At 42.1% G+C, this 26,451-nt stretch overlaps 1 protein-coding gene across 4 annotated transcripts in view; it reads left to right on the top strand.

The window, feature by feature from the left end:
- The window catches only part of SRGAP1 (SLIT-ROBO Rho GTPase activating protein 1), a 134,846-nt gene extending 115,585 nt beyond the window's left edge, over window positions 1-19,261 (top strand). For 2 of the 4 annotated variants that reach the window (XM_056516268.1, XM_056516267.1), the window contains exons 16-22: window positions 975-1,080; window positions 4,294-4,518; window positions 5,583-5,662; window positions 13,387-13,567; window positions 14,130-14,264; window positions 14,391-14,736; window positions 16,164-19,261. In XM_056516268.1, the coding sequence (XP_056372243.1) occupies window positions 975-1,080; window positions 4,294-4,518; window positions 5,583-5,662; window positions 13,387-13,567; window positions 14,130-14,264; window positions 14,391-14,736; window positions 16,164-16,541 (1,451 nt within the window). In that variant the 3' untranslated portion in view covers window positions 16,542-19,261. The other 2 variants (XM_056516271.1, XM_056516269.1) reach the window with 2 other exon arrangements.
- Window positions 19,262-26,451: the final 7,190 nt, after the last annotated feature.

Raw genomic sequence — 26,451 nt, 5'->3', positions numbered from 1 at the left:
GAATACATTTTTTCTTCCTGCCAGAGTTTTGCTATTCTGCTCCTGCAGTAGATACCATGATCCAAACGGACTTCCTTCATGCCAGCAGTGGTAGACTGTTGTCCTTCTGCAGAAACTCTGATGTTTAGTGCCACTGGGCAGGATTACTCATCTTAGTCTGCTAAGATTTCCCCTAGAAGTTGTTAATTGCAGCGTACTTCCTTGGCTCACATAAAAAGCATTACTGAAATTTGAGGTTGTTTCCAACAGTGTCGTTTACTGTGGACTCAGAAAAAACACTGACTTAAAAACTGAGATACTGCTTATTCTGAAAAACAGCTCAAGCTTTTATCCCATCATTGCCCCACATAGTCTTTCTGACCAACATAGAAGATAGTGTATCCTTGTTACAAGACCTTAGGAACTGATGATTTTATCAGATGATTTTTCCCATTCCAGAAGAATTTCCATGGACTGCTATAAAATCATTTGATAAAAATGCAGTCTTTGGGTTTCTTGGCTCCATACCAAAAAAAAAAATAGGGCCTTTCTCCTATTTTGCCACTGAGAGAGTTACAGCTGGACATTTGATTAGGAAAACTTGCTAAAGGAGCTCAGTGATTGAATTACATATCTGATGTGAACATTCAAATAAAGAAAATATATCTTCATTTGAAAGGAATGGCCAACATCTCTCCTTGATTCCTTCAGATTATTTATGTACTGGTTTTGTGGTTTTGTGAGCTGTCAAGCTCAGTGAGTGTCCAGCATTTGACTTAGGCAGAGTTGTATCTTCTTTATCGTTATCTTTAAGCTGTGTGGTTTTAATGAGAGGGAGAAGAACTTTTAGATCTCATTTTTCTAACAGGCCAAAATTAGACAGTACTGACTAGAGGCATGCAATGATAAAGATTCAAAGTAAACTGAGTAAATTGACTGAATGCACTTTTAGACAATCCAACAAGGGAACATAAAGTACTTTTTTCTGTTTGCAGGAATAGACAATCTCTATGAGAGGGCTCTTCACATCCGCAAACTCCTCCTTACTCTGCCCAGGTCGGTCCTTATAGTGATGAGATACCTCTTCGCCTTCCTCAACCAGTAAGTACTTACCCCAGGTGCTGCATCTTTATCTGCCTTCCTTTGCTGCTATTGAAGTTCTTTAGGTTTTCTCATACTCATGTAGAATTCACATTAAGCTACATTTAACACAAAAGATGAATTTCTAATTGGCAGTGAAAATAGAATGGAAACACTGGATTCTATTCAAATTAAAATTCCATTTGTCCAAAATTGAACAAGACAGATTAAAGTGTTGTCTGAAATGGGGAGTGCAGTCTACAGCATTAAAGCTGGCAACAGAATAAGCCAGTAAGAAAAACAATAAATACAAACTGCAACTATGTTAAAACTAGTTTATGCAATTTAAAAATGCATTTCTTTTCCTTATCTCAAGCTGATTTCTCCCGATGGGGAAAAACCTCAGTGTATTTAAGCAACACAGGCACTACAAGTTATCTGTTTGATGCTAGGCACTGCCAGGGTGAGACTATGTCTTGCTGCTTCTGTTTTCTGATAATAGGAGTATGAGTATAGGGAAGACACATCCCCTGTGTATGCTTTGATGTAGAGTAGCTTGGTTCTCACACTGCAAAACACAGACTGGAAGGAGGGTTGTGTGAGAGAGAAAGTGGTGTTCATGTCTTCATCATCCCAGAAAAAAGTTACTTCTGTAAGAGTAAATAAAAGACAGGTTGGGGAATTCAGCTGTGTTTCTTCCTCCAGTCCTTCATGGCCCTTTCTGGTTTTGCTGACATGAATGGTTTTGCAGAAAATTTTGCTTATGTGCACTTTGCCCTGATTCTAACTTTTCTCTTTCTACTGTCAATTTGTCTGTTTCCTGTTATATTTGTTTTCATATCGCCTTTTTCCTCTTTTTTTCTAAATTTGCCCTTTGCTGATTCATTCTGTCTTTGTGACCTTCCCCATTTCATCTAGCCTGTCTGTTCCTATAGAAACAGGGTCTTTTGCAGCCAGGTTATTTGTTCATGCCTGTAGTCACAGCTGTTCCTGTTTCCTTTATTCTAGCAATTTCTGAACCACTTTCAAGCACTATGTAAGAGAGGGGCAGAGATCTAAAGTTTTATGAAATAACCATTCATTTGAAACTGAATCCATCCCCCAAAAATGACAGCATGTAAATGTCTTAAAAGCTTACATCACAGCTTCTCCTACATACAGATCAACTAGAGCTGTACAGGGTTGTACTTGTTATGTGGTCATGTTAGCTACATCTGTGCTCTCCACAGGAATGCAGTTTGGAAAGCAGATTAAATACCTTACTGCCTCCAAATGCTCCTGGTGCATCCACAGGAAAAATATTCCCGTTATTTGACTTCCTGAAAATCCCATTCTGCTTTTTGCATATGCAGTTATGCCTGCTTGACCATGTGAAATCATCAGGTCTCATGGCAGACCTAACCTGGTATAGGCTCCCACTCAAAGCTCCAAAGTTAGATCAAGTTGCTCAAGGCTTTGGCCAGTCAAGACCCTCAAACTGTTGCTGCAGACACAGCCTCTCCAGGCAGTCAGTCCCAGTACTTGGTCACTCTTACAGTAAAGAAAATTTTTCCTGCTTTCACTGGAATATCCCTTGCTGTGTCTATTGCCTCATCTCTTTGCACCTGTGTCTGTCTTGCTCTTGTTAATAATCTTATATAAGTAAGAGATTGCAGCTAAATTCTCTAGTAACCTTCTCATCTAAAGGCTGAACAAACCCAGTTGTCTCTGCTTTAGATTATAACTCATATGCTTTACCTCCCCAGCCATCTCCATAGTAGTCCTTTCCTGGGCTTGTCCCAGTTTGTCAGTCTCTCAAAACTAGCCAGAGAACTTCATGTGCAACTTTCCAAGCACCAGTTGGAAAAGGAATCATTAATTCCCTTAACCTGCTGGCTTTTCTCTTCCTAATATAGCCACTAATGCTTTGGAAAGACTTCCATCCCATGGGCAGGATTTCGCATTCATCCTTGTTGAACTTGACTGAATTCCCATTTCTCCATTCTTCCAGCTTGTCAAGGTCTTTCTAAATGTGTGTCTGCCCTTTGGCACATTCTCTGTTCCCTTCCCAGTGTGGCATCATCTGGAGGTTGGCTGAGTGTGCACTCCATCCCCTTGTCTAGTTTCATGGAGATGCTAAACAGTACCAGCCTTGCTATTGAGCCCTGAGGGGCACTGCATATTAACAGCCATCAGCAGGACTTCACATTTCACCATGATAGTTACAATCTTCTTTTACAGTTTTGCATGTGTAAAATCTGAACCACCTGATAAATCAGGAGAACAAGATGTCCCCAATTAACACACGGGACAGGATAATAAATCATGCATAAGAAAGGGGTGAACATGATTAATTTTAAAAGCTAGTTATGAGGGTAGTCATTTAGAAGGTTTGCCTCATGCATATGTATTGTTAATATGGAAAACACTCTCTTCCCTTTCTAGAGGGAACATAGTGTTGTATTTGAACACAACCAGACATTAGATTTCATATCCTGCTTCAGAGTGCAGGACAACACAGTGTAAGGCATCCCTGCATTTCAGGTTCTGCTTTACTGGCCCTGCATAGAACCATTCAAAAGCCAGCTTTTCCAGTAAAAATGCCAGTGCTTTTGAAAAAGGGGATAGATAGCATCTTCTCATTCGAAATTGAAAACTGGCAACGTTGCATTTTCTGGAAGAAGGAGAACTTGCAAAGTTCATTAATGAGAACAATGAAAGCCATTTATTTGGACATTTCCATAATGAAGCTATTGTGGGAGTTTGTGGGCAGAAGGCAAGGTGCTTAGGAATTTTAGGCTGCATGGTAAAAGCAGAAATCAAACGTCACAAGAGCCCTTGCAAGATCCAGGAACTTAGTTGCCTTCAGAAGACAATTCAGTGTGACTAAGTTGTGTAGCCAGGTGTTGAAAGAGATGCACCAAGGTCCAGTGAGAAATGTATACCCACTTTGCCTCCAGTTCACTTGGAGCACTGGTGAGATAGAAGCAGCAGCAGTTGATGTTAGCCCATTAAGTCAGCATACACTCAATGTGGTAGCATGAGAACACATACATATACATAAATATATATGTGGTATAATCTCACTTTATAGTCTATATAACCTATTGAAGAAGTCTTGTTTTGCTTTATGTGTGATTGTCAATGACAACAGGAATCTCTTAAGTTGTGATTAAAAGAAGTTCTCTACAGTTTTCAGAATAAGGTTAGTCACAGTGGAAAAGTCAATTTTTCTTGATTTTTCTGTTATAACAGCCTTTCACAGTACAGTGATGAAAACATGATGGATCCATACAACTTGGCCATTTGTTTTGGGCCAACCTTGATGCCTGTTCCAGACATACAAGACCAGGTGTCTTGTCAGGCACATGTGAATGAGATAATCAAAACTATCATCATCCATCATGAGGCTATTTTTCCAGATGTTAAAGAACTTGATGGACCAGTGTATGAAAAATGCATGGCTGGAGATGACTATTGGTAAGTCAGAATATTATCCTTCTATGTCCTAAACAAAATCATTAGGCTGGTTAGAAGTATGAAGATAAATGAGAAGAGCATTTAGGTCCACACAGTAAAGTGTTAAGTATAAAAAAGTGAGGCAAAGGCAATTATGATAGTGTTTCCTACAGCATTTTGTGGAGGAGGCTGCTTTGTGTTCAGCCAGAGATAGAATTCCGGGTGTACAGAGCCCACAGGCAGGTAGGAAATTGCTTCTTTGGCTGTGAACCACCTTTCAAAATTTCAGCTTATGATGCCTGCTCCTTTTCTTTGTTGTGCTTTAACTGGGCAAGTAGCTAAATACCACACAGCCACTCACTCACTCTCCCCAAAGTGGGATGGGGTGGAGAATTGGGAAAAAAAAGTAAAATTCATGTGTTGAAATGAAGACAGTTTAATAGGACAGAAAAAGAGTAAATAACAATAATTAGAATATGCAAAATAAGTGATACACCATACAGTTGCTCATCATCACTGATGGGTGCCCGGCCAGTGGCCGAGCAGCAGCCCCTGACCAGCTTTGTCCCATGTTTATATAGTGAGCATGTCACCACATGGTCTGGAATATCCATTTGTTTGGGGTCAGATGTCCTGGCTGTGTCTCCTTCCAGCTTCTTGTGCCCTCCAGTCTGCTTGCAGGTGGGGTGGGGTGTTCAGTGTAAACTCTGCTCAGGAGCAACTGAAACATCAGTGTATTATCAACATTATTCCCATCCTAAATACAAAACACAGCACTGTACCAGCTACTTGGAAGAAAATTAACTCTATCCCAGCCAAAACCAGGACACTCCCTTGACAGCAAATGCACAGACTTTTTATTTATAAATGAATCAAATGTTCTGAGGGATTCTTAATGTCTGAATTTTGTTTCAAGGAAATGTATATAGACTTCTTTATTAATTATGTATTCATAGCACACTAGGGTAATTATGTTGCACATAACTTTGTAACACTTTAAGAATAATTTTAAATAATCTCATGGAGGTGGAGTATTTTTGATGTATGTGGTTTCTCTCTCTGCTCAACCTTCTGCTTGCCTCCAGTGACAGCCCATACAGTGAACATGGTACCTTAGAGGAGGTGGACCAGGATGCCAGTACAGAGCCCCACACCAGTGAAGACGGTGAGTCTTTTACTTTGCTGTGCCTTTCATGGGGGTAGGTTCTACAGGTGTTCCAGGCAGGAGACCTTCTTCCTTTCCTAATTGTGTCTTATTTGAAAGAAGGAAATTTCAGTCCTGGTGTTCTGTGGCAAATCTTTAGTCTCTGTTTGTGTGCTTTTGCACTCTTGATTCATCTGTGTTTGACCAGCTGTTTCCTTGTTCTCTCCTGATTTGCTCAGTCACAGGAAGGGCAAGAGAGAAACTATTTCAGTCAGCACATATAATTTTCTAACATAATGTTACATTTTTAGTTACTCTTTTGTCTACAAAAACTAAACTTTTCAAAAGTGTGCCCTTAAATATTGCATCTAAAGGATATTTGCCATTCAGGCTCTATTTTTAGATGAATTTAAAAGCTGCTCTCTCTAAAGTATTTGTAACAACTGAAAAACGTGTGTACCCCCACAGTGAAACTTTTGAACAGTAATAATTTTTTGTAAATATCAATCACATATACTTCTGGCTATGAGAGGTATTCATGAAAAAATTGATACAACTCTATCATATTAATTCTTTTTATCCAGGTCTTAAATATGTATTCGACTGTGACAGTTTGACCATCCTTCAGAAGTCACTCACAGTAACTTCTGCCAAGTTTCAAGCAAATTTAACAGATAGAAAAAGATTCTCAAAGTTTTTATATAACTACTATTTTTGTGAGAATTAGAGGTGAAGGATTCAGAATACCACTCCATGTAAAGAAGAGCAGCAGTGTGAGCTTGCTGCCTGTCTGGCCAGCAGGCAACCCAGACAGAGCAACCAGCGCACGTGCACTTAGCAGCAGTAGAAACAAAAGCTTCCCCTTGTCCCTTTCAGAGGATGTGTGGAGGAAGGAAGAGGAAAAGACAGAGCAGAGGAAAGGGGAGGAAAAGAGCTACGGCAGAAAAGGATTTGTTTTGTTTTGGTTTTTTTTTAATAGTGTCATAGGGATACTGTTGAGGAGCTGGGACAATTGCTGCAGGGAAGGGAAGCCGGAAGGTGTATGTATAGGAAGCCTGGCTACACTGGGCCCATTGCACACAGAGCAAAGTAAACAATAGTTCCACTCTAGCTGTACCCGTCTTTGTCACGTACACAAGCTGTCAGTGACAGATTGTCTGTCTCTTCCCCTTTGCCAAGGTGAGGAGGGGCAGGCAGAGTCTGTCAGTGCAGCTGTTTGGAGATGAGGGACATTTGGGTGGGCAGACATTACAGAAGGGGGAAACTTGTGAGCAGGAAAGAAATCTTGGTCTTCTGGCTGGGTGTATAGCCATGCATGTGCAGCAGGGAAGACCAACAGCTCTACGAGACAGGCTGTGCATGGGTTCCTCTTGACCACCTCTGTACAACTAAACTCATCATCTTTCTGCAACACATCTCTTCTAAGCAGTTTGAACAAACTCATAATTGCACCTTATTTTTCCAAGACAGTATAGCTATACTTTAGAAGAACTCCTTCTTCCATTGGAGGTATGAAGCAAGAGTGGAAGCTGAGGAAGTCTGCCTGTCTCTCATTTAGAGCACAAGTGAAGTGTAGATGACACACCAGTTCAATATATTGGGGCCAACTTCACGGTCTCATGACCAAACTGAGACAAAGGCATGAGTGGAAAAGGACATGGAGAAGAAGTGCAGCTTTTCAGCAGCCATCAAAAGCAGTTACTTCAAAGCCATGCCTAGGAAAGATGAAAACATCAGCAGGATACAGAGGAGCTGGACTGTGGCATTGCATGATGCATCATTTGTGCCTCGATCATCACAGGCTCTACCCCACCACTGCATTGTTACACCAGTTTTACATTCCTGTCATAGTGTTACTTGTGTTGTGACTGTCACTGGGGAAGAAAAACCCTGAAGAGAATACCTGTCAACAGGACAAAGTTCTGTTAAAATATTTAACTGCTCAAGACATGGGTTTTTGTTCACCAGATCACCCAGTAGTTTAACTCTAGTTGCCTCATCACACCTTTTTAATTAATTCAGTGCCAAAAGGAAGCGGACATTTGTGTTTACAGAGAAATAATTGTTAGCACAAAAACATTTGTAAGCTAGATAAATACTGCTGCAAAGCTGAAGGTCAACAAGCCTGGATCACACACAAAAACTGTTGGTTTTCAATTCCCAATCTGCAAGCTCTAATCCATTTTTTTTCCATGAAAATGGCTTTCTGTTGTAATAGCACATTTTTCTAATGTAGGTTATAGGCTATAAATTAAATGCACTCACTCTCACTTTGCACATATATTTATATGTTAGTGCTCTGGGCGATTCCTTTTAAAAATACTACTAACACCAGATATGAGAATAGGTGACAATTTTTCAGTTTGTTTATTGAATTTCATGAGAGTCAGTGATTGACACGTGGTGGATAACAAAAACCCTTCTACTAAAGGGTCTGGAGCATTTTGGGGGAGTAATGTGATTAATTCATTGATTACAAAATGGATGCATCACTGCCAGCTGGATGTGGAGAGAGAAGGGGAGGTGCTGCATTGCTGCTCCATTGATATGACACGTGGTACTTACACGGTTTCCTCTGCTAAGACATGCAAGAAGAAGATCCTGTAAATGCTAAGGGGTTTTATTTCATGTTGAAAATCTGATTAGTTTTATGCTAAAATGTTGTATACATACGTAAGACCGAGCTTCCTAACCCCCCAGGAATTACAGGGTCATTGAAACATAATCCAGAGGTTACAATCAAAATCAAAAGGATTTATTTTACTTACTGTTGTAAAGTTAAACTGCAAGTGGCTCCCTCTGTGCCTACTATAAAAAACCCATCTGTAAGGGGCTATGTCAGTAGTGCTAGAAATGTTCATTACAATTTAAAAAACAACAAGACCTTAATAATTGAAAATTTAATTATGTCTGCAGAGGTAAGATGCAGTAGATTGGGGGAAAAAAAGAGTAGCACATGTAAATGAGCATATAAACACTTCATAACTACTTTATTTTAAGCATATAAGTTGTTGTGGATTTTTCCCCCTAAGTTTACAGGTGTTCATGTATTTCAGTTGATCACTGGAAAGGGAAGCAGGAAAGAAAAGGAGATGCATTTTACTGTGGTGTTTTCAGGCTTTTTTAGATAAACAGAAAGTTTTCTGATAAGGGAAACATACAAGTTTTTCCTTTCTCCTAGATCTGGAAATGAAATTTAATTTGTGAAGTTCAGAACATTTGTACTCAGGCTGAGACAAAAAAAAAAATCAATCTGTAATTTTGCTGCAGACAAACCTTTACCTGAAAATGTCTCTGCAGTAAAGATTCAAAGGACATTGTTCATGTTTTACTGAAACAGCTGTTAGCATATTTCCTTTACCTTCAAATTGATGGAGACTTTTTATTCTAGTTGGAGTCATATGGTAAGTAAAGAGTGACTAGATCTGTTTTTGCAAAGGAAGTAAACATTTCCTGAGGAAGTTAGATAGATGGAGTTCTCCTAGGAAAACATACATAAAATTAATACCATACTCTTCATAGATACCTCACAAACTTTGTGTAAAACTTTAAATGGTATTTCTGCCAAAAACAAAACTTATAGGGACATGTCAGATTGTGAGTTGATGTGTTCCCAATGCATAGTCATGTTCTTGCTCATCAGTAGTGCATGCTGTGATCAACACTTTGCCAAATTATGTTTTGTCAACACCTTGAAACAAAAATAACAAAAAAGTTCTTTGCTTTTGCTCTTCCCAGTCTGTTGTCCTGAGGACAGGACTTTGAAATTGCAAAACCACTGTATTCTCTGATGGAATGCAGAAGATAAAGAAATAGGGAGATAGCATCTTCCTGGGGAGTTCAAGGACATCCTTTATTCCCAACAGACAGGGTACACCTGGAAAAACTGAGGAAAACAGAGCAGAGCAACAGCAACTCCCCTAGAAAAAGTGCAAGGGGTGTTGCTCCTTGTGCCTGAGTGATAGAGGGCAGCCCAGGGCCAATTCAGTGCCATCACCTCTGTAGGGAGGTTAGGTCTACATCTGGCACTCCAATCCCAAAATTAAAACTGACACATCTCTTCTGCCCTTTCTGCTCTCCCAAGCAGCAGAAGTTTTTTCCCACAGTTCTTCAGTTTGTCCTAATTTTTTACTTCCATAGCATTACCTCATTCACTAGAGGTGATAGCTGATGATGTCCTGTATGCCATCAAATACTTCTTGGTATTTTAGCTGAATGCCTGCAGGTATGGACAGAGCAGTGCAATTACACTTCCCTCTGAGCTGTCAGTTTTACTGTTAGACATTCAGTACCATACAGAATTTGAGTTCCAGATCCCAGATTGCCTTAGCTTTTTGGAAATACTCATCTGTCATTCAGTAACCTTGATATTAAATGGCTTAACAATCCAGAATGCATTTATGTATAGGAGTAACTGTCATGACACTTTGGTTTTCACTATTAAAGCTTGACATATAACAAGGTAAATTACTATTTAAGAGCAGTCTCAGTACTGTTTGCTGTAGGAGAGTTATCTCTGTGTATAAAGAGATGAAAACAGCCATTTCACAGTAGGAAACCTGTCTGAACTCATTTTTTGTCCTCTTCAAGAAATCTGTGTGAGATTACTGGGCACTCCTCCCTGAGGAGGTGGGATTTGTTACCCAGGCAATCTGATGTGCATGTCTCAAAAGTCACATCCATTATGGGTACATTAACAATTCATACAGCTGGTTCCAGTGGGACAACATCATTCAGACCTCTGAGAAGTACGTGAGTCTTGCAGGTGGTGGAAGGACACAATAAACAGGATTCTCATTGTGCACCACACTTAGACAATCTAATTCCACTGAGCAAGATAGAACTATTTCTAGTTTAGTCCACCAATTTGTAAATAAAAAGACCTGTATACTCAGCTGTGGGATACTGTACAGTCTGTTGAAGTTAGCAGAGAACAGGAAATTCCATGGCTAATCAGTGTAGGGGTTTGTCCATCAGTCCAGTACTCACGAGTATTACCACTTAACTGCAGAGAATGTCTAAGGAAAATCTGTGCGGGAAATTTGGGATTTTATGATTTACTATAAAACTATTTTGTTTGGTTGGCTTAATTTTTTTTTTTTTTAATTTACATTTTGAAATATTGCCTGTTAGTGAGTGACTGGCTCATTAAAGCCTGGGAGGTTTTATTTCTGAATTCTTGACCAGCTCTACCATAACAAATAAATTAGCTGTAATCTGAGAACAGTGTTCATACAAATGGCTTCTCCTCTTCAATCCTACCTGATTCCAGTATTTCCTTCTTATAACAAATTCCATGAGCAATGCACATGATAGGAGAAGAAGAAATATGTTCTTTTGTCAGTGTTACATTATTGCCATTTTGTATTGCCATTTCATACTGCCCTCTTAAAGACCATGCAAGATAAACAGGAATGTTTGGTTTTACCTCTTTCATTTTCTGTGCCTTACAGTTTTCATGGCATCTGCATTTTATGTTTAGAGAGAGACTGTAGGAATGACAACAGGGTAGTATATTATATCACATCACACCACCATTAGAGATTTCCCAGTTTTCTTTCTATGTCAACTTTGTATTTTCTTTGCTTGAAAACATAAAACCAAGAAACCCTTCAGCCCCACCCACCAGGGAATGCCAGTTAGTGAGAGGTTCACATCAGGCTGAACAAAGACATCAGACACATATGAGGGAGCTCTTGTGTTTTATTGTACAGTCACCATAACTTTGGCCACCAGCCCAATATTTAGACTCAAAAGGTGTTGGCTAACACATCCTTAAATTTCCTACAACAGACTTTCACAAGAGTGGAGGTGAACAAGCCCTTAATTTTGTACAGTACAGTTCAGTAAGTTCTCAACTCCAACAGCACACAACCAAAGGTGCTGACTCACAAGTCACAGTACATTTGATATTCAAAGCTGCTGGCTCACAAGCTCTTTCCTCCCACAACAAACTTCAAAGCAGAGTATGGGGTAGAATATGATGGCTGTGCTTTGCCCAAGCAAGGCAAGAGAAGAAAACAAAAAATAACACCCGTGATTAGATCCCACATTGTTGCTGCCTTGTCAGCAGTCCAGAACAGGGGCTGTGGGACAAAGAAAGCAAAAGAGGTAAGGAAAGGAAAAAGACAACAGAAAAGAGAATATGGTCCTCTACAGCCATTTAGTAGGGATGCATTTTCAGGAATGAATACTGTTATTGCTAGGTTCTTATTTGTATTTATATAACTGAAATAATTTCTACCACTGTACATTACTTTTGTGTTTGTAACAGTGAATTCCCCATATCTCTGTATTCCATCTCTGTAAAGTTTCTGAGTTAGTAACTTCTAAACACACTGCAGTCACTGACAGGAACACTTAACATGACTGCAAAAGCAGCAAACCACAAGACAGTCTTCTGCAGGCTGGGCAAGTTATTAAAAAAACAAGCTAAAAACTATAACCTCAATAAAGGTGCTGTCATTATGTTTTCACACTGTAGAAGTTAATTTTAAAAAGACATTCCTGTACAATATGTTGCCATAAAGGGACAGTGGCTTTCATTACCAGCCTGGTTCTTTGGGGAATTACAACCTCAGCAATTTTAATTTGCACCACCCAGAAAGTTGCTATGCTAGTCATTAGCCCAGATGTTAATTTCCATCTAAATATTGCTCTAATTATGTAAAGAAATTAGTCATTTCAGGGACTCTTGAGTTACTGGAATCATCAGAGTATGTGATTTTTAGACCTGTATTTTGCAGTTTTTTCTTTATGTTTCGAGAGTTTGATGACAAAATTTAATCTGTTAGAGCTCAGGTGCTTTTGATTTTATGCAGACAAAATAAGAACTTGTTAAAATCACAGCTTCTTGCAGGATGCCTGAGCACAGCTCTGGCCATACCTGCAGGGCCCCTTTGCTGACATCAGTAGGTCTCCATCCCAGTGCAGGTTAAAGGATGGAGCCCATTTCCAGTCTAAGACTGAATTTTTCAGCATTCTGACAGAGGATTAGCCAGGACTGCTGCAGCCAGTGTTTGCTTTCAGAAAACACCAGCCTCCCTGCAGAAACCAGGGCAGCTCAGGATTTTGAAGCAGGCAGAGCTGCTTTAAGCAACTTGAGGCCACACAGGGACTGTCCCTGTGGTCTGGAGCCGTCTTGTCTCCCTCCAAAAGGGCACTAAGGAAGTGGATTATAAAGCACAAGGCTTTGGTGCTGTGTAAAACACAAGGTTTCAGTAGGTCTGCATGCTCATCACGTAAAAGACAAAAATTCCATGGCCCAGTTAGGCAGGGTATCCCTACTCATGCACAGACTAATCTTGTCTTCCTTCCTTTGCCACTGCAGATGGCAAAAGCACTCCTATTTACTTTTCCCTTATCATGCTGGTTCCTTGGGCCTTTGACTATTCATCTGAGCCTGTTCTTTTTATTTTCAGAAGTCTTTATTGCCTGGCCTCCATCCCACTCTCCAGCCAAGCAGGAGCCCTTCCAGCAGGAGGCAGAGGCCTCTCTCCCAAAGGCAGTTATAACATTTGAGTATGCTGTTGTTTTCTGCAGCTCCTGAAGCAACCCAGATGTTTCCCACCTGGGACACAGATTGATTATGTTTCTTTGTAAGGGGCACATTATAACCATTGCCTGAAGTCTGCCTTCTTTCAGCTGATCTCTGTCAGAATGAGCACTGAGAAAATGCAAAAAATGGGGTTTATAAAACTAAAATGAGTGATAGGAATCTGATATTTGTTGTTCTTCCCACCCAGAGTGTGAGCCCATAGAAGCTATTGCCAAGTTTGACTATGTTGGAAGATCTGCACGAGAACTCTCTTTCAAGAAAGGAGCTTCCCTTCTGCTCTATCACCGAGCATCTGAAGACTGGTGGGAAGGAAGGCACAATGGGATTGATGGCCTTGTCCCTCACCAGTACATAGTGGTGCAGGATATGTAAGCAGTTTCTGGTGTGACTGGGTTCTTGAGGGGGTGTAAAGTCTAAAGCACTTAGCAGTACTTTCCAAATGGGTCAGTGGTTTGAAGGGTCAGATAGATTAAACATTTACCTTCTATGCAGGATACCTGTATTCATTACCCTGAAGTGAAAGCTCCATCAAAAATTAAGGCTAGGCTAAGCTACTTCCATGAGTACATTCCCAGTACATTGAGAGACAGATACTGCTGCACCTATTTTAATTTGACTATCTCTTTGTAGCAGTTGCTGACTTTTAACTTCAGAATGACAAAAGCTGGGGAAATGCAGCCCTAAACTCTTGTTTTGCAGTACTGGGCATGTGCTTTGCCAAGAATGACAAACTTCTTTACAGAAAGGTTACATACACTGTAAAGGGCTCAGTAAACAGAAGGATATGAACAATTTTGGGAGATGTGCAAGGGCTGCAGTGCGTTCATAACATGCCTGCTTTTCTTAAGGGGATTAAAGTCTGAGAGTGCCAAGGTGCTCTGTCACATTTCTCTCACTGACTTCTCATCTCACCACCTGTGTTCTGTTCAGGGACGATACTTTCTCAGATACACTGAGCCAGAAAGCAGACAGCGAGGCCAGCAGCGGGCCCATAACTGAGGACAAGTCATCATCAAAGGATATGAACTCTCCTACTGACCGTCACTCGGATGTGTACCTTGGAAGGTAAGCTTCAGCATAACATGTTTTCAGTAGTCCTGCTCACAGCTCAGCTAACAGAGTAATTACTTCCCCACATGCTTGTGCTGGGTCACTGCAGCTTGTTCTAACACCACTTCTCTGCTGGTGCAGGCAAAGAAAGAGATCGGAACCTCCGCCTCCCCTGAGACGCCCAGGCAGGAGCAGTGACGGCCACTGCCCAGTGCACCCACCTCACCCTCTGTCCAACTCAGCCATGGAGCTGGGCTCCCCCAGCCTGGCAGCTCACTGCAGCCCCAGAGCCCTCCTTCAGAACCGCAGCCTCAACGCCGACAGCCCTGAGCGGCGGCGCCGGCCGGGCCACGGCAGCCTCACCAACATCAGCAGGCACGACTCGCTGAAGAAGATTGATAGCCCCCCCATTAGAAGGTCCACATCTTCTGGGCAGTACACAGGTTTCAATGACCATAAGCCGCTGGACCCAGAGTCAATAGCTCAGGTTTGTGTTTTATTTCTATGGCACTGTCTGATTTTCTGAGCAGCAAATCTCATTGAATAGCACAGCACAGAGCACACGCACTGCTGGGAAGGTGTGTGCAGGGGAATATCCTGCTTGGCTTTCCAAACAGAGTGTGTGAAGGAAAATGCATTAAGCAATCCTGAGTAGAAGAAGCACAAAGGGAAGTAAACATTGCAGAAGCAATAAAAAGAAATAATTTCCCATTACACTGTAATGAAATTGCCTCTGCCATACAGAATACTGGGACAGTACAACAGGTACGTAGATCGCTGTGCTCTGTGGAAGGCTGGCCTATTCGGACTTGCATGTAATTAGTGTTCAATTATGTATCAGTATGATAAGCAGAAAAGTGCTCTGACTGGCTAGTAGTGACCATTGCCATTCAAAGTAGAGATTTACAGTCCAGGGTCTTGTGGATTTTATAGTTTTCATACAGTTCATACTGTGTGTTGATTTGATGTGTGTAGTAGAACGTGATGTGCAAGACGTTGCAGCTGCATAAATTGTGGGCCATCTTACACCTGTATGAACAGCCACCAGTGCCATTCCTGACAGTGAAAAGGTGAAGAGAATGGAGTAGGAAGTACCCTGATCATCAAATTGGTCTGTTGTACTGAGCTGTTAGCAGCTCTTGAGTAATAGATACCCCTGTCTTCAGAACTCCCTTTTTGTCTAGGTAGGTTAACATGATTACTAGGAGCACCCTGAGGGTGCTCCATGACTGCAAACACACTTTACAATAACACTGGCACTCATGTTTTAAAATTTAATGTACAGATAATGCTTGCTCTGCTTCCAGTGAGGAATAGAAGGGACTGACATGCTAAGGTCAGAACTCATGTATTGGGGTTAGAAAGTGCAAGTGGTTTTACTAGTTTATTTTATTTTAAGCTATTTACTTTCCTGGGACAGCTCTGTTTGGCTTAAGTTATCTCTTTTTTGTAGACTGGTGATCATTTGGCAGTGAGAGAACCCAAATTTTGATACAGACCCTGAAGACCTGAGTCTTTAGATGAGCAGTTAGCTAAGAGAGAGCATATAGACTAAAATCTTTACAGATGTCAGTACCCAAAAGATGAAAGAAGTCTTCACCACTAAAACACTGCTAAGCAAACATCAATTGTCCTGACAATCACTTCATAAATGGCTTGCAGACTTTGGTGTAACACTTTTTTTTTTTTATTCACTCATATGAACAAGGTTAAATGTTTGTAATGTCCACCCAAAGGTGCCATGCTGTCAATCATAATGTCTTTCAAATAAATCTGGTGGAAATTGATTTTAGCACTGTCATAACTGTTAGAGGATAGTTGGTGAATTAATTAATGCATTTCCTTCCCCCTGCCCTTGCTCCTCTGGCATTCAGTAGCAATGTGAATGACTTCTCTCTCTGTGCTCTGACCCAGGACATCGAGGAGACCATGAACACAGCACTGAACGAGCTGCGGGAGCTGGAGCGGCAGAGCTCGGCCAAGCACGCCCCTGATGTGGTGTTGGACACCTTGGAGCAGATGAAGAACAGCCCCACCCCTGCCACCTCCACAGAGTCGCTCAGCCCTCTCCACAGCGTCGTTTTGAGGAGCTCCGAGCCTCAGATCCGCCGCAGCACTAGTTCTTCCAGTGACACCATGAGTACTTTCAAGCCCATGGTGGCTCCTAGAATGGGAGTGCAGCTGAAACCTCCTGCTCTTAGGCCAAAACCTATTGTTCTTCCAAAAACAAATCCTAGCATAGGGCCTTCTCCTCCTTCCCAGGGTCCAGCTGACAAATCTTGCACAATGTAGGCAGCTCAGCCACCCACAGTGCCCAGCTGGGGTGTGCTAGGGAAAGGGATGGATTAACAATAGAAGTCAGGGCTCCGTAACATCATTTGTTCATGTTTGTAACTGGAGAGGCTTTGTTTTTCAGTGTTTTTGAATGTATTGTCTGAAAGTAGCTACATTAACATGGGCATTTGTATTTTGTATGGTTTCGATTAAATGAAAAACTGGACAATTGTGCACAGTTTTAAAAAACAAACTTAGACTTACTTGAAAACTTGATGCTGCACCATTTGTAATAAAACCAACACAGATCACAAACAGCTTGCCACGTTGTACCATACTTCACAGTCTTACTGTAGCTATATAATAACAGATCCTGCACAAAACTAAGGGGTGGGAGGGGGTTCAGAGGACATGGAGCCTCTCATTTCTGGGTCACCAAACCAAATCTCAAGCAGGTTAGTAAGAACTGAAATTCAGCATGTGAGGATTAAGTGTCTGTGTGGAATGTCTAAGTCATCTCAGGCCACATTTCTTATTTAAGACACACAAAAAAAAAAAAATCACCAAACCCTCACAACTCATAATTGGCACCAAGTTTTAGCTTTATTGTTGGCAATCTCACTAGAGACAAGTGCTGGATGGAGCTGGAGATCACAGTGCTCTCACTGATACAAAGCAGCATTCCAGGACACAGCTAAAGCACATCTCCAGGATAGTATCTAGAATCTCCTTTTGCTGCCCTCTGTAACAGTGTACCTTTTCCCATGAAGCTAGACCTTCGTTCCCTGATACCACATTTTTTACAAAAGCTAAATGTGTTTGAAGCTCACAGAAGCCAGGCTCGGGGGAGTGTGCGAACCTGTTGGTCCATTAGGGAGCATGAGGGGCTATTAAAGGGATCAATTACCCAGTAATTCAGAAGAGTGTCCCATTGACTTTCTTGCTCAGTGTCAAATTAAGGACATGGTTTGGGTTGCAATGCCCGAGTTTGGAGCTGACCCAGCTGTGCTGCCTGCCTTGCACAGCGCGAACGCTCAGTTGTGCTGACGGCAGCGAGACGGTGCTCTGAAGAGGGACTACCCCTTGCCAGTGGTGCAGGGGTCACTCACAGGACAGGCAGCTGAGTTTCTGCTGCCTAGATTCAAGCTGACTAAAGTTTTCCATAACCCCTTTCCTCTCCACTTCCCTTTTATTTAATGACAGAAATCAGTCCTTTCTTATGTCTGTGCGAGTGGTGACTGTCAACTTTGCTTAGTGCTCTGTTGTTAAACTTTGTAAGGCTTGAGCTAAACCTACAGCTGTTTTGCACATTGCAAAAGTAAGCCATATTATTTCTGTGAACATATTTTCAAACATCTAATCCGTAAAAGAAGTTTGAATTAATAACATGGGGGGAAAAAATCACTTGTGGTCCACCTACAGAAGTACGACTGGCTGTAATTAAGATCTGTCTATCCACATATTCTGTAAGATGTGGATTTTGGAAAGCTTGAAGTTGTGCTACTCAGTATACATAAACAATTGAGTTTGGGAGGAGAAGAGTAGTGATAAAATTTGATAGACATAATTGCTGAGGTGACAGAAGTAATTTCTTGTTATTATTTAAGAGCGATTTATTCCTGCTCTGGTTTACACCTTCTAGACAGGTGATATGCAATGTGAAGCTCCAGGTGTGAGAAGTACCCCATGAACTGCCTCTGAGCCCCAAACTATTGCTGGTATTTGCAAATGCTTTTCAACCCAGTCACAGACTTCACACACATCTAGATTAGAGGCAAAGTCTTAATCCACCACGGTGGGCTGTGCAGCATGGGTCAGCAAACCCCATCCTTGTCAGCTGAACTGCCTGGTCCTAATGCCAGGGCCAGAGCCCAAGCCAGGCCAGCCCCAGCTGCAGACCAGTGCTGGTCAATAGGGTCTGCTTGCTTGTCTGGGACCAGAGATATTTTCAAGTAGTTCCCCAGTTTACTAGACTCAGTGGAACAAAACTGGAATTTCAGCTTTCATTTACATACAGTTTTAGTCTAGCGTTTTTAAATTAACCCACCTGGCACAATTGAGATGGATACTTGTATCTTTAAATTGCATAGGGAATTTTGTATGTTTAAATAACTGTACTGGACTCCATAATGCTTTTATTAGAAATTGTTTAGCAAAAGAAAATATTAGAAACAGTGCATTTAGTGAATGCATCCACTTAGTGCATTCACACAGTTAATGTGTAGTTTGATGGTTATTATAGATACTTTAAAGCATAGTAAGTGGATATGTAACAGGAAAGACTGCTACATCTACAGGCGTACTAAAGGGTAACTCCTGCACACCTAATCCAATCAGTATTGTCCTTTACTGTCAAGTTTGATGAATTGCAGTACTGGTAGCTTCCTGCTTGTTGACTGTTACCTACTTGTGTCAATGTACATCTGTAGTATGTACATGTGAAAGTGCCTTTAAATTTTAGAGGAGCTTTAGCTTTGCTCTTGTACTGTTGCATTTCCATTGCATCCTTTCCTGTTTGTGTATGGCTGCATTCCCATTGCATTCCTTCCACTCTTGAAGATCAAATAAAAACATGGCAAATCCACACTTCTGGAAGAGAAACGTACTGTTAATCTGTTGTGACAATGCACTTTTATGTATAGTACTGTACATTTTTGGCATGTACCATTACAAGCTTCAGTATACATTCAAGTTTGTTCCTCATAGTGTATCTTTATAATAAAGAAGATAGTTCTGTCTCTGTGTGTAGTTTTGCTGGGGAAACCACCTTATCTTCCAACATGGATTGATGATCTACTTCCCACACAAGGGAGCATCCAGCACACCAGCATCCCCCAGCTACCCACACCCTACACTGTACCAAGAGCTATCACCCTCTTGGCCTGAAGTAGCACTTGTTCCTGGAAAGTTTCTTGCCTTAGTTTAAATTCCCTCTGTACCTGAAGACCCCTCACAAAGAGCCACCAACTTCACATAGTTCTGCCTGAGCACCCATCAAGGTTAGTCAATCGTGCTCGCTCTGGCTGAGGAAACCCCCTGCTGCCCACTTGGCCAAACACCCTGCCACCCCACCTCCTGCTCCCCACAGGAAAAATGGGGGGAGGAAAACAGCTGGCATATTTTAAAAATAGAGTGAAAACAGTTTAAAAAGAGACATTTCTTAAAATGGGCATATTTCTTGGGACAAAAGAAGAGATGCTGTCAGGCTGGGAGGGAGTGAGGGGAGTGCCACAGTTAAGAGTTATCTTCAGTGACCTTATGTCTGAGAAATGGTGACAATACACACCCTCCCAGCTGCTCCAGGAACCAGGGGGTCTCTGATCGTCAGGCTGATAGCTACAGACATGTGTTCTGCCGTACATGGATCAGGTACTATCAAGAGCAGCTCCTGTGCTCAGACTATAGCTGCCCAAATCAGCTTGCCATTCTGCCCAAGGTTGATGTTTAGGGGCAGAAGAGCTATTTGGAAATGCATTCTCAATCCTTGCTAAAAAAACCCCAAACCAGTCTTCCCTGGTTGTTGCTGAGGACCACCATGTACCTGAAGAAGACAAATGTCCCATTCCTGGAAGGCTGGATGGAGCTTTAAGCAATCTGGTCCTAAGGTGGAAGGTGTGCCTGCCTCTGGCAGGGGTTTGGAACTGGAAGGTCTTTAAGGTGCCCTCCAAGCCGAAGGGGTGGTGTGGGGGAAGGGGCAGCAGCCACCCCAGCTCAGAGCAGGGCTGTCACTGCTGTCTCTGAGAAAGCTGCCCTGATGTGACTGCTCATCAATCAGCCCAGGGCAGCAGCCTTTGCACCACCGTGTCCAGCGACCTACTTCGGGCATTTCTTCCTGTCCCCTGCTGCACAAAAGCTGACTAAGACACACAGGAGAGGACAGCAAAGGGCATTCATTCCTCATTCAAGGTCCTACACTGCCCAGAGGATGCATAACCCAATTTCCACAGTCAGATCGTTCACTGGTGAGGGGAGGGGCTTACGTGGTAGCTTTTAATGTTTTAAAATAAATGAGAAAACACAAGAAGAGGAGTCTCCTACTGTTTTATAATATGAAGTTTCAGTGTTGCATGGTGCTGACTTCCTTCCTCTTTTTGTAGTGGAAAGAAGCCCAGCTCTCCCAGGAGACAGCCAAAGCTTTTGGCAGGTGGTAGAGGAACTGCTGACTCCACTGCTGCTCAAAAAGCAAAAGGGTGATGAGATGTTTTGCTGAGAAAAGTGTATTGGCTGAACAGAAAAAAGAGTAGCAGTGGCAGCAGAGTGTTCAGCTCTCAGGCCACTGCTGCAAATCATTGTTTCCAGCCACATGCAGCTCCAGGATGTGGCACTGCCCCAGCCTGCACAAACACCTCCTCAGGCAGCACAAGGAAACCACGGAGCATCCACCCAGGCTTTAAGCTCTCCTTGGCACACACACAGTCTGTCTCTTACTCTGTGGCTCACATGGACTTACCTGACCAGAAGGACCCATGGTTGCTCTGTTCAGTCACTGCTGCCCTGTGCAACAAGCCTTGACTCAGTCTGGATGGAACTAATACATGGGGAGCAACAGGAACAGGAATAGCATTAACTAGAAATGGTACAAGATGAAGGTACCATTCCTGTCCATAGGAATATTGCTTCTTCCATGAACCTGCCTCTTGAGAGAAAAAAACTCCCACTATAATATATGAAAGCTAAACAGATCAACACTTTAGCATCCTAAAACCCAGTGAGCTGAACCAGCTCAATTATTGTTTAAAAAACAAACAAATAAACAAAAACCCCCACTCATTCAGACATGGCACTGTAACTGCAGCTACTCCATCTCTGCATTTCCCACAAGGGCATTGCAGATCCCCCAGCTGGCAGCAGCAGTCTCTGCCAGCACTCTGGCTCCAGCAGACCCCCCAGAGCAGGTTTCTCCTGTGTTTCCCCTGTGGCTCACAGGTGTCACTCACTCTCCACCTGCACTGCAGCAGCCTTGGCCTCCTGCCACCCCCAGCCCCTTCCTGGCAGCCAGCCCCACTGGAGAGTTCCTCTCATCCAGCCATCCCACTGATCAGCAAGGCTAAAAGCAGGGAAAGGGAAACAGAAAATGGCAGGCCTTGGAGCAGCCTGCCTGATGCACCATCACCACCAGATGCAAGAACAAAACTTGTGGTGGCACTAAGCTGGAATCAAGGGAGAGAAAAGCTCTCTGTTCCATTACCTTCTTACACAGAGGGTACAGTGAGAGCTGGCAGGCCCAGGGGCTGGAAGGACACACACACAATTTGATGCTGACTGAGAGATTAAATAGAATTAGATTACATGATCTGGCTGAATTGGACAGGTCAGCAGGTTTTCTCTTCCCTTTCTCAATACATACACACAAATTAAAAATGCAGGAATGTATTTTTACTGTAACTCTGCAGTCAGTTGAGCCTCTGCCCCACAGCTGCACAAGTAGTGTGCCCCATGTCTGTCTCTTCTCCTGAGTAGTGAGTGATAAGCCAAGAGGAAATGGCCTCAGGTTGAATCACAGGAGGTCTAGATTGGATATTAGGAAAAATTTCTTCACTGAAAAGGTTGTCAAGCACAGGAAAAGGCTGCCCAGGGCAGCGTCTGAGTCACCATCCCTGGAGGTACTTAAAAGCCATATGGATGTGGCACTTGTGGACATGGTTTGGGGGTGCACATGGCAGTGCTGGATTGACAATTGGAGTTGATGATCTGAAAGTTCTTTTCCAACCCAAATGGTTCTGTGATTCTATGCTCCCCAGTTGTGTCACTGCCACCTACCAGCAGGGTCAGGCCACACTGGTCACCGCAGACATGTGAGAGCAGCTCAGTGATTCAGGGCTGGAGGTTGAGGATTTCCCTTTGTTTAATTAACAAACTGCATTGATTTATTTTTTTCAAGTAGCATACTAATGACTTATGAATATGAACTACAAGGCAAAAAAAAATTCAGCTGTAAAATATAGACAAGTTGTGCTGTACAAAGGAGGTCAAACACTTGTGGGATCAAAATCAATAACAGCTGCACTGAGTGCAGCACTGTGGATAAACCAAAACCAAACCCTGCCTGCTCTCATCTCTGTGAAGCACATCGATTCCTCCCTTAATATCTGCCATGTGCCTTTTCAGCAGTGTACACTGACATCTATAAACCCTGACCAAACAACATAAAACAGTGATTTACATTTATTTGAATGAATTAAGCTCCAGGAGGGACAAATCACTGAGCCCAGCACTCCTCTGGAGGTGAATGAGACACTCATTTAAATGGTCAGGCTTCTGGCAGTGAGTTTTTGATTGCAAAGAAATTGCATTAACATGGATGTTGGTACCAGAGTCACGAATAGAGAATTTAAATGTGTTAAAGGTGGAAAATGCCTAAAATCCTTCATGACTCCAACCTGGAACTGCTGAGGACCTTAAAGCAACTCACTGCAACATATATTTTAATTGGGTTTTTACCTTACAATCTTGACTGAGACAGACATTACAGTGGCACCCCAGCACTCCTGGCAAACAGCATCAAGGTGATAACAGGGATAACAGGGTTATCCATCAATACACAGGTTTAAGCTGAATTTCACCTGGACAGTTTTCTCAGCTATTTACTTTTTTTTTTTTCCCTGAAAGCTACTACAAGAATATGTCAAAAATTAATTTCAGACCTAGTGTGAAGACCATTTTAAAATTTGTCATACACATCATGAGGCTTATTTTAAGTCAAAGTTATTCTGAACAAAATCGGTTTGCATACAATGTTACAATCAGAGATAGAAATGTGAGTAATCTGGGGCTGTTAAATCACATAGTAATTCTGAACTCTCTTCTGTACCCCTCCCAAAATTACAAATTAAAAACAAATAAATATATATGTATGCATATATAATTTATTGAAAGTATTGGACCAGGTACATTGCAAAATTCCTGCTGCATGTTTTGTTTCTGGTTAAGAAAACACAGTAATGTGGTTTGTTTTGGAGGGGGAAAGCCTTCCATCCCTGGGCAGCACATCCCTGGGGAGCAGCAGGCACCCTGACTGGAGGGTTCCCCATTTTCACACCCCCACAGCACCACCCTTCTCTACACCCCAGGCTGGCAGCACAGCAGGTTCTGCCCAGCTTTCTCCAAACACACCCTGGGCAATGCTGTCACTGCACCTCAGGCCTTCAAAATTGTCCAAGTATTAAAAATTGACTTTGTCAAACCCTGGAAGATCAGAATTAATATAATTTCTCACATACTGTAGGCCTAAATGCCATTTGTATTCATGTACATCCATGAGTTGTGCACACTAAAATGTGTATGTTCAGTGAAGCAGCAGCTGATTTAGAAGCTTTTATGTAAAAATTTTAGTTTCTTCTGTACCTGCACTGTAATATTGGGTCTCTGGTTTGACCTCTGTAGAAATAACTTAATATTCTGCTTACATGCCACCAGTTTGTGTGTTTTCCATTTCACTGCTTTAACTTTCTTCCTGCTTTATAGGTGTACCAGCAGGCTCCAGCATTTCAATGTGATTTCTGTGTGCTCTACAGCTCCATCTCCAGTACCAGGTACAATTATTGTTACCTCAAAGCAAACTCAATTTTTTAAAGATGTATTAGTAGCGCTAGTCATAGAATAATTCAGTTATGCTTAATGTGCTTTTCATTCTTAGTTGATAAAATCAATGGGAAGGCAGTTCCTGAAGATGATTTAACTTTTTCCAATGTTTCCTTTTCTTGGTGAAAAAAACAAAGAGTCTTGCTCAGGCCTTACAAATTTGGCAGCATCTAACCAGATATCAGCTGTGGAAGGAGCCTGTTTGAGGGTGCCAGTGCAGCACTACCCTGGTCCCTGCACTGTGACCTGCAGGGCTCACCCCTGGTCATCACAACATCAGTGGGACATTGTCCCCTCTGCTCACCTGAATGAGGCTAAGCATGAGAGCATTCAAATCTGTACAACTCCTCTGATACACTCTGAATCCCAGTGAAATGGTTAAAGTAAGGCAGCACTCAAATGCAGCAGGAGACAGAACACACCTTGCTCCCTTGGAGGAGGACTGCAGGTAAATATGTCACCTGTGCCATCCCTACAAGGCCACTGAGTGTCACACACCATCCCTGAGGCTCTTTGCCCTCTGCTAAACATCTCCAGTGCCTGCAAGGCTCACTCTCCCCACTGCATCCACTTTTCAAAGCACTGGCAACAGTCATGTCTCCTCTGACCAAAGGAAGGATTCCAGTATCAAATAAAACACATCAGGCAGGGGGGAAAACACATTTGTACGTGGCAGAAATGCTTGTAGAATGAGATGCTGCAGTTCTTCAAAATGAAATACAAATCACTTTGAGGTTGTGCTTATGTGGAAGAATATTTTCCAGTGTTGCTTGCAGTACTCTGAGTAAGAGTGAAGGATAATCAGGTTTGTTCTTAACTTCTGTCAAGATAGTGCTGAAGTGGGACTGGTGCTCTTCTCTCCAGGGCTTTTGTAATTCAATCCTGTCTCTGGGAAATAATGCCCAGCACCTCTGCTGTCTCACTCCACTGGGGACAGTTTGACACCTGAGTGTGGGATGCTCTTAAACTGGGCAGAAGAAGATCCTGTGCTAGAGTGGCAAAAATATGGGACAACAGATACAGCCAAAGAGGCACCAAGCTGGGTCCAGCTTGCTCTCATGCACCCAAGTGTTGGGAGATATTTTCCTGCAGGGTATCCTTGCTGCCAGGACAGGGTGTGCAGGGAAAGGAAGCAGCAGGGCCTGGGGGAAGTTGCAGATGTTTCAACACTTAGAAGACTGGGGAGGAAGAGAAAAGGTCACTGTAATTCAGGTGAAAAGTGATGCTTGAATCCCTGTCAAGCTTCCAACCCACCACAAGTCTCTTTGTCATGTTGTTGAAGGCAGGAGTGCAGCCCTGCTGAGCTGGAGTGCTGTGCAGGGACCCTGGATCACACAGGAGGTGAGACACAGGCAATGAAAGGCACCACCAGATTTTGTGCCCACAACACAGACTGGTACAATTCTGTCTCCAGAATGATGGTTTGCAAAACTGTCCTGTTTAACCCAAAGCAGAGAGTACTTTGGAATCTTCATTCCCCTTCATGTATTGTTGCATGCACTACTCAGAGTATGAAATATAAAACAATTTATTTTAAGCTCTAGCTTGTACCTCAGGGTAACTGAATATTAAAAATTCATGGTTCAGTTCATAACAGTTTCTCATAATTTGTGTGGGTTTTCAATGGGGTTTACGTTTTAAGGGGAGCTGAATGCACATTTAGTGGTGGGAGCACTGGCATTTGGCCTTGAGCAAAATCCCAGTCCCCAGCAAATTAACCTATACAGGAACATAAGACTCATTCTACTGGCTTGTACTACAAAATATACTGTCTGAATTTTTTAAAGGAAAAATCCTCCAAGAGGCCTAAATCAAGCTATCCAACAGCCCTTGAGAAGCTTCTGTTTAAATCTGATTATTTTACAAGTGAGATGCTCTCTTCCAGATTCAAGCACCAAACCAGAGTCTTGCTGTCTTTTAGGAGACTCAAGAGTTAAATTCAACTGCACCTCTCATCCCATACATAGGATATTAACTCTACATTGCATCTTTGTGAAGTATTGTATATATAAGTTATAGATTACAAAACTTGGACTGTAAAGATATCATACAGCAAATAAGCCTAGCAATCAAAAGTCAACCATAAACTGAGAAAAATGTTATTTCTTGCACAGCTGAACATCTCTTTAATACAAGACATAAACCAAAGCAAAGCAGCACAGAGAGAGAAAACAAAGCTGGCTTTAAAAGGATTTCCCCCTTCACAGCAAATTCTGCAAGCTTAAATATATTTTCCATAATAAAAATGGACAAAAGAACCTCTGTAACTTGTTCATAAAGAAATATTTATTGAAATGCTTCGCTGAATTTTTCATGCTTATAGGATAAATGCATTTCATTGTAAAAT

Source organism: Oenanthe melanoleuca, chromosome 1A, assembly GCF_029582105.1.
Source record: "Oenanthe melanoleuca isolate GR-GAL-2019-014 chromosome 1A, OMel1.0, whole genome shotgun sequence".
NCBI lineage: Eukaryota > Metazoa > Chordata > Aves > Passeriformes > Muscicapidae > Oenanthe > Oenanthe melanoleuca.
Note: the sequence above shows the minus strand (reverse complement) of the source record. Positions and strands in the feature narration are given on the sequence as shown.